Here is an 8,815-nt window from a genome sequence, read left to right as displayed (position 1 = left end):
AGGGAGGGAACTGGCGTGTGGAGACTGGCATTGGGTGTGTGCGGGGCTCTGCCAGCTTTGGGCCATCCTGGCAAGGGTAAGTCTAGCGCAGTCTTGGCATCACAGGTACATGGGAGCGGCCGTCTTGCCTCAGGTCATGTGACATAGTGGGCCTATCCTGATGCGTCAGGTGATCTCTCCAGCCACTCACGCTCTGCTGCTGGGTACTTAAGTGGGTTTAGAGCTCCCTGTAGTGGCCAGTGCAACGTGTTTCACAGCGTCTGCTATGAGAGAGTTCCTGCGCTCCTGACCTTAGTCTTGTGCTCCGGTGCTTGCCCTAGCGCCTTTTTGGTCCCTGGTTCCCTGCAAACCTGCACCATGCTACCCTGCCTTGCTTCCTGCTGTGGATCAAGTCCTGTTCCTTCTACCTACCCACTCCTCCCTGAACCTGAAGTTCCCAAACCTACCGATTCCTTCCTGAACCTGTAGATTCACAATTACCTACTCCAGCCTGCACCTGAGTTTTCAGCAACTGTTACAGCATTTCCGGATTACCCTGTTTAGCCATGATAACACAGAGATATGTGGATGTACATGTCTCTTCAGCAATTCACGAATATTTGCATGCTTATGTATTTCACTATTACTTTTATTGCAATTAAGAGTGTATAGAAATGTTTAAGATGATATTCAGTATTAGTATAGTTGTGAGTTGCCAAAGACCGTATTTGTCGAATGGCCTCAAGCCTAGACAGGATAAGGCCTTCCCTCTCCCTCTAAAGTAAATAAGTGCGTGTCTAAGGCAGCAGCCATCTTGTTTAATATTGTAGTTAAAGGTATGTTAACCGTTGTTCTAGCAGTAGGAATCATGGGGCACTGGCCATTGTAGAGGTCTGCCCTAGTTAGTCAGTGTAGTGCGGTACACACTACACTAACAAACACACACAGCCACCAGCGCTGGGTAGTACTACCCTGCAGCGATGTGTGTGTTTCAGCAGCCAATGAGAGTCAGACTCTCATTTGCTGCTTCACCACCAGCCAGAGCTGGGCTGGAGCTCAGTCATGAGCTCCGCCTTCCAGCTCCTGCAGTGGGCGATGGAAGAGACGCCATGACTGCAGGAGCGGGGACTCAGGTAAGTCAGTGTTTTGTGTATGTATGTGTGTGTGTTATGCACTACTGGCCGGGGGAACTGAATAGGGAGGAGCACTACTGGGGGCACTGTATAAAGGGCACTACTGGGGGCCTGCATAAGGGGGACCACTACAGGGGGCACTGCATAGGGGGCTCTGTATAAGGGTGCACTACTGGGGGCACTGTATAGGGGCACTGTATAAGGGCACTACTGGGAGCACTGTATAAAGGGCACTACTACATGGGATAAATGCTACTGGGGACATTGCATAAGGGGCACTACTACAGTGGGCATTGCAAGAGGGGCACTACTACTTGGGGCATTAAGGTGCATATGGAATGGAAAGGGATGTTCCAAGAGTGACGAGAAAAGGGTGTGTGGCATTTGACAATGCCCATATTTCGGAGCACACGCCTACGGCGCGCACACATAGGTGTGGGCTCCATTATTCATCTTGTCTTGAGCACCAAATACCCTAGTTACACCATTGTCGCAGGGTCTTTGCGTCGGCTGTTCGCACCGGGATGCTTTCACTGCAGTAGCACTCCGACCTCTGCCACAGCCAATGACTTCCTGCGAGTTCTGCTCCGGATGCACACATTCACTAGATGGGACACCCCCACCGCTTGCCCTGAGAGGTAACACATGACTAGTCCATACTTACCGACTTTTAGCTCCCTCTTTCCGGGAGAGAGCTGTCGGTCTTTCACAATAGGGGTGGGGGGTTCGTGGCAAAAGGGGGTTAACGACAATGTTTAGCAGGGGGTGGGGCCACGATGACGCAATTCAGTGAGAATTGAGTAACTGCCACTGGTCCCTCTGCTGCCGGAGTTTATCATGGAACCGAGGGGGGTGGGTCGCCGGGGGCTGGGAGGCTCGTCTGTCTATCCGGGGGGCCGGGAGCGGCACTCTATTTTCGGGAGGCTCCTGGCCGAATTGGGAGGGTGGGCCAGTATGCTCTAGTCACAGCTACATAGCAGCCTTGCTGCACTGCTTTATTCCCATGTGTGAAGACCCCTCTCTTCAGCTGCTGGCCTTTTTTTTTATATGACCAGCAGCCACAGAGTCCGCCTCTGCTTTTCACTGGATCTCGGCCCCCAGGGATGACAGCCCCAAACTCTTCTGCCCTACATCCCTGACCTCCAATGAACAAAGGGGATTTTCCCAGGCTGAAGGGTGTTGCTGGTGGGAACAGGGGTATTCTGCCGTCAGCACAGGCTCAGCAACAGTCAGGATGACAGTCAGAGTTAATTTACCTGCTGCCACAGGATTTAATGGGGACCAACCTAACTGCCCAATATGTATATATTAAAAAAAAAAAAAAAATACCAGGCCTGCAGCACATCCACAGGGCCCTACAATTTTATAATTATAAAAAAAAAAAAACTGTGAGGTGACCCTTTCTAGCATTAGGGGTAACCGGGTACCACATTTCTATACTACATTGCAGGGATACTAAATATTTGCGGATATCCCCCGAAAACGTTTTTCGGAGAATATGTCGCAAATAGTTAATGATATATGGGCCCCAAAAGGAGAGAAAGAAAGAGTGTAACGGACTCATGCAGCGATAATACAAGAAACAAACAAATGCATGTGCCAGGACCAAACATGGCGCCCACAACTTGCGGGTTAGGCAGCACAGAGACACGTCACTACAGGACACGTGACCAAATATCACCTGCGTGAAAAGGCGGAAGTACAAAATCCGGCAGCTCCAGACCGTAGAGACAGGGGACGTTGGATCTGGCAGCTGATCTCCAAACAGTCTCGGCTGCGGGAGCAGGAGGACGGTGAGCAGCAGGCTGGGGGGGGGGGGTCGGAGTTATAATGTGGCTTTAGGATCGTTCCTCTACCGATTGTTTTTTAAATAGAGTATTAAATATCTTAGTTAGGGGTTAGTTACATCAGGCTACGTCACAAGCACTGGGAGCCTGCCTGGTGCACTAATTATTCTATGTGAGTGCCATTCACTTCTAATTGTGCTCAGTGCCCCTGTGCCTGCTACCAGGGGATCTATCCACTACCGCTCTTGCAATGTGTATCCAACAGCTTTTGGGTGACTGGTGATCCTGCTGCTGAATGAATACTTTACCTCTTTCTTTTTTTGCACTTTGTGTGTTAAATTTTCAGTTTTAATTAAAAAAAAAAAAAAATCCACCAGTCAGTCTATCTAGAATAGACTTGTGAACAATGTGTCTGATCTCCTATATAGTTTCTGGGTTAAGGTTTATGGAAAGGGGCTGTTTTGCAGGGATGCGGTCATAATCCTGGTGTGCGGGATGCTGGCGTTTAGAATTCCAGCGCTTAGAATGCCAGCGCCAGAATCCTGACACCTGTTAGAATCCTGGCACTGGCATCCTGATGGTAAGTAGTGGGATTGGGGGGTGGGTTAGGCATTAGGGCAGTGGTTCCCAAACTTTTTTTCAATCACGGCGCCCTAGTGTATCAGCACTGTTTTCACGGCACCCCTAAGCCAAAAATGTTTCATAGTGGAATTCAGAAGAAAATGTAGTGAAGTAAATTGTGCTTACCTGTCATCCTTAGGGTCAGTTATGTGATGGTGGAGCTTCTGTTTGTCCACATATTTACACTACATTGACTACAAAAAATCTGATTTGGTGCTGGACCACCAACCTGAGGCACACCTGCAAGTGTCCAGAGGAAATCTAGGGTGCCACGGCGCACAGTTTGGAAACCACTGCACTAGGGGGAGGGTTAGGTTTAGGCTGTGTTAGGATACTGACCAACAGGTATCTGTATCCTAACCCTGTCTGGATACCGGCGTTTGGATTCTGACCGCTGGGACCCTGAGTGCTGGCATCCCATACCCAACCTGTTTTGCATACCCTACTATATTATTATTATTATATCACTACTTTTTGTATTTGGGTTGATCTGTGTAGAATTCTCATTGTGACAATCGTAGTGTGTGTGTAATATCTCCTGCCCAGCTCAACAGTTGATCTTTTAAACCATAGCCTTCTTCTTTTTTTTTTTTTTTTTTTTTTTGCTAACAAGGATGATGTTGTCCTACTTGATAATCTTGCATACCAGATAGGCTGGGGCCTATTTATGAAGCCGGTTTTTCATAAACTTATGCAGAAACTGTAGTTTTTGCATAATTCTATGTATCACTGCACTGTACTAATACAGGAGACCTCACAGAAATCTCCTATAAAAGGCTAACTATGTGCAGAACTCTGAACAGCAAAGCATCACAGCCTGCGTCCGGTTACAGATCTGACACTGTGCATGTACAGTGTCAGATTTCCCAGAGGAGTCTTTTACAAATGTGAGACTCTTCCAAAAAGCCGGGGCTGTAACCTGCAGGACCGCGCTTATTAATGCATAGACCCCACTTTCTTACATGCAGCACAAGTGGATAGAAACTCATAATTGGGGTCCCCTGTTTGCCAGTTATACCACACTAATTTGTTTTGGGACCTTTGTCATTTAGGGTCCTTTAAAGTGTACATTTATGCTTTGGTCACCATCTAAAACAAAGATTAGCCTCGCTAAAGTATGTGCTCATTTTCAGTAACGCAATATCCTAACTATTAGATACAAGGCAACATATGTTGTACTATAAGTTGTTTGTCTATTGCTCCTGACAACCAGACTCTTATGTGTATTTTGTGCTCCTCTCAGGAATTTACCTAATACATTTTTCAAAATAACAAACCACATTTAAAATGGTGGTATATTGTATCAGAAATAACAGCGGTATATGATATTATGTGTGGGGTTAATGGTTGCAAAAGACAGCATTTCTCTTGAAGTAGAAAATGTTTGTTTCCTTTCCCACCACAAAATCTTTTATATACAGTTATATGTAGGTCTGTATACCAAGTTGGAAAAATAAAACACTTATTCTGTGGAACAGGTTTATCTTCTTTTTGCTGTGTTTGTCCCTTCCGCTGCTGGAGGCTGCAGTTATTTTTAACCTGAGGGGCGTTGGTTGTCTATTGGAAGTACACTTGATATAGGTAACAAAGGGGAGAAAAAGATGCCCTCATTCCTGAATACACTCCGTCATTAGATCTATTGCTAGCCTGTGTATTGCCTTTCTGGTAACCACTTATTGCTCCCACCTAGGAGACTTGTCCCCATTTACTTTAATAAAACCTCTTACAAGGCTCTTCCTATAAGCCTTCAAACATTTAACCGCTCTTGGAACTGCACCTCTTTATTATTGCCTATTTCAATCTATATTACTCACAATCTCAACTATCTCGCTGTCTGCTCTGAGCCATTCTCAAGCTGTCTCCATACTCTATTTTTATGAGTGCCTTTACCTTGCCTGCCTGCCTTGTATGTATGTATGTATGTATGTATGTATGTATGTATGTGTCCCCTTCTCCAGCACTTTTGGAGAATGGGGTGTGTCTACTATAAAAGTGGAAAGGGGAAAAAAGTGTTGGGAGGAGATTGACAGTTGTGCAAATAGCTGCAAATCCATTGATTGCACTGAAAGGGTTAATGCAATTCTCTGGAGTACATAGTGCAGTGAGGTGTGGACTCAGAGTTTTACATGGTTATGGTGTACACTTAGTATAACTGAAGGGTGCAGCTAAAGTAAATTAAGCGTTGTTTGAGGCAGTGGATGTGTCAACGTAGTAACCTGCTTGCAGCCTCCTTTTTATGTCCCCATAATTTCCTTTTGTTCAGAAAGCATTCATATGTATTTTTTTTTTTTTTTTTTTGGTAATCACTATTTTATCAGTTAATTAACGACTTTGCCTTCAGCTGGCCAAACTGATATGACCATGTAGAACAGTGGTAAATGTCATAAGTTTTTAAAGAGCCACTGACATGTACTAACAAGTAGAAGTGGGCCACAGCCAAATTAAATTACCAGTCCATGAATTAACTACAAACAAGACTTTTAAAAATAAGTATACATTACTATGTACTTAGTACTACTTTTTAACAATGTCCTGTTGCCCCTTCATATCTTGTGCGTACCCCAGCCCCCACCCCAACTTACTTTTTCACAGGCTGCCCTGTTGTTGGTCTGCTCCAATGATGCTCAGACAGGAAGTGAGTTGATATGAGCCATCTTCTTTCCTGAGCATGGCTTTCTGTCTGACGTATCCTCGGAGTGCTCTAAGGATAGTGCTGCTGTAATAATGGTTGAGGAGGGCACACAGAGTCCCACTGGTATATATAATGTATGTAACCTACAGGAAATTACCATCTGATTTGAAATCTTTCAGATTTTTTTTGTTTTTTAATAATTAATTATATATTTCTTTTACAATTTATCAGACACTTTATTAATAATGGACTCTCATTTTCAATTGTAGGAAAGATGATTTCAGAAGGAGGATCGTTTATGCGAGGCATGTTGATAGGTGGTGCTTTTTGCATAGTCGTTACTCTTTTAGGACACATTAAGTTGAGTCCTGAACCTGCAACCCCCCATGAACATCATCACATCCAAGCTCCTAATAAAGAGGATGTTTTGAAACTGTCGATAGCAGAACGGAGGGAGCTAAGTCAAAGCATAAGGGTGTACTGTCTTATCCTTGTCAGGCCAAAAGATTTGAGCCTGTGGGCTGCTGTCAGGACTACCTGGAGCAAACACTGTGACAAGGCAGACTTCTATAGCTCTGAACATGTTAAAGTGTTTGATTCAATTGTTGTTAACAGCAATGACATGTGGCTAATGATGAGGAAAGCTATCCAAATGGCATATGATAAACACAAGGATGAGTATAACTGGTTCTTCATCTGTCAGCCCTCCACATTTGCCATTGTTGAGAACCTGAAGTATTTTCTGTTGGCGAAAAACCCTTTGGACCCTTTCTACCTTGGCCATGTTGTAAAGGATGGAAACTTAGACTATGTTGACTTAGCAGGTGGCATAGTGTTAAGTGTTGGCACTGTAAACCAGCTTATCCAGGTAATGAATGATCCAGAGAAGTGTCCGGAGAAAGGTGGCCTCATATGGAAGGTGTCTGACGATAAGCAGTTAGCAATGTGCCTAAAGTACAAAGGAGTGTTTGCAGAAAATGCAGAAGACGGTGAAGGAAAGAATGTCTTCAACACCAAATCTGTGGGTTCCCTGATTAAGGAAGCAATGGCAAATGATCCCCAAAAAGTAGTTGAAGGTTGCTGCTCCGACATGGCAATCACTTTCAGTGACCTTTCGCCCAACTACATGCAAGTTATGATGTATGGCGTTTACAGGCTAAGAGCTTACGGACACAGCTTTAATGATGCTCTGGTCTTTTTACCACCACCGGACTCCGATAATGATTAAGGGCCTGTCTTTGTTTTAAGTTACACTTAAACTTTGAAAACATTATAAAGTTTTTAATATTTCAATAGTACGGATGTCGGGCCTGGAAGAAATGATTGTTAGATATAGACAGGAGATAGAACTTGATCCATGCTTCTGTTTAACTTTACAATTTTTGTGTACAGTGTAGCTGTATTAGTCTCTTGCAACAGTGTTAAGACTGCATCCTATGTCTTACTACAAACTGTAAGAAGTTTTACATTGTAGTGATTTTTGCACGCAAAGTCTATTTTTCTAAATCTTAAAGTGCGGGGTTTGGTTAATTTGTTTCAATGGTAAATAAGCTTTGTACGATTCTTCTGGCATGCTCCCTATGGGAGAGGGTAAATGATTTGAATTATGGTATGTTGCCTTAAATGGGTAACCTAAACTCCATTGCCAAATGATCTTGTGCTGTGTTACAGATTGCATTTATTCAGAGTTTCTCTTATGTTACTAAGATCTAACTTCATTAGCTCAAACATTGTTAGTACTAGAAATGTTTGCAAATGAACTTACACCAGCAGTCTCTCTCAACAATTAAAGGGCACACACATCCCATAATGTTATTATTAAATGGGTTCATACCCACTGGCTTTGGCTATTTCTATATTACAGGTATAGACTTGAATGAGGTGAATCATGGCAAATACAGGAAATGAAACGACTACTTTTCTAAACATGCACTGCAAGGACGCAAATGTCTATGGACTTGCTTTAAACAGTTATTTGTAACGTTGCAACCAGTACACGGCATAAAATGTTGTATAAAGCACACAACTCAGATGATGGCGCTTGTGTACCGTAAAATGATTCCAAACAATACCCCAGTGTGGCAAAACTTCTCTTCATAACAAAAGTGCTGTTGTGAAAGCTTCATTCATTTTACCCATTTGACATACAATACTCTGCACACTAGTTATGATGGGGCTTGCTTGGCAGTGTAATAGTTCCTGATTAGGATATGGGCCATCATCACAACAGCCACAAAGTCATATCAAATGAAAAATACCCAGATTAAAGGGCCTGTTCAACTGACCTCTGTCACTATGATTGGACTGTGAACAGCTGGCCTGCACATGTCCTTATGTTTAGGGATGAGGGTCTATACTGTGTCCAAAATGTAACACAAGTAAGTAGTGGGCACATGCTCTTTGGAACGGTATCACTATTGCATGCTTCAATGTGTGTACATTTATTATTGCATTTTGCTTTAAATGGTTCTCCACATAAAACAAATAACTCCCTTGCTGTACTGTATGTGGGCAGTAAGCAGTTAGTATGTATTTGACACACACACACATTCTTCTGCTGTGCCTTTTTTTTTTTTTTCTTTTAACCCCCAAGATTGTTCCCTCAACTGCAGAGGGTGTGTGGGAGTGTGCTTCTGAGTTGTTTGACATTTTTAGGTTGGCAA

The 8,815-nt window shown here is 43.7% G+C and overlaps 1 protein-coding gene across 1 annotated transcript; it reads left to right on the top strand.

Moving 5' to 3' along the window:
* Positions 1-2,737: 2,737 nt before the first annotated feature.
* C1GALT1C1 (C1GALT1 specific chaperone 1) lies at positions 2,738-7,665 on the top strand. Its single transcript, XM_088478206.1, has 2 exons — positions 2,738-2,905; positions 6,422-7,665. The coding sequence occupies exon 2, from the start codon at positions 6,427-6,429 to the stop codon at positions 7,378-7,380; it is 954 nt and encodes a 317-aa protein (XP_088334332.1). The 5' UTR covers positions 2,738-2,905; positions 6,422-6,426; the 3' UTR covers positions 7,381-7,665.
* The last annotated feature ends 1,150 nt before the right edge of the window (positions 7,666-8,815 follow it).

Source organism: Taudactylus pleione, unplaced genomic scaffold, assembly GCF_031769625.1.
Source record: "Taudactylus pleione unplaced genomic scaffold, aTauple2 ptg000211l, whole genome shotgun sequence".
NCBI lineage: Eukaryota > Metazoa > Chordata > Amphibia > Anura > Myobatrachidae > Taudactylus > Taudactylus pleione.
Note: the sequence above shows the minus strand (reverse complement) of the source record. Positions and strands in the feature narration are given on the sequence as shown.

What these genes read in the sequence shown, in the direction of transcription:
- C1GALT1C1 (XM_088478206.1), top strand. Translation starts at nt 6,427, where the DNA reads ATGATTTCAGAAGGAGGATCGTTTATGCGAGGCATGTTGATAGGTGGT.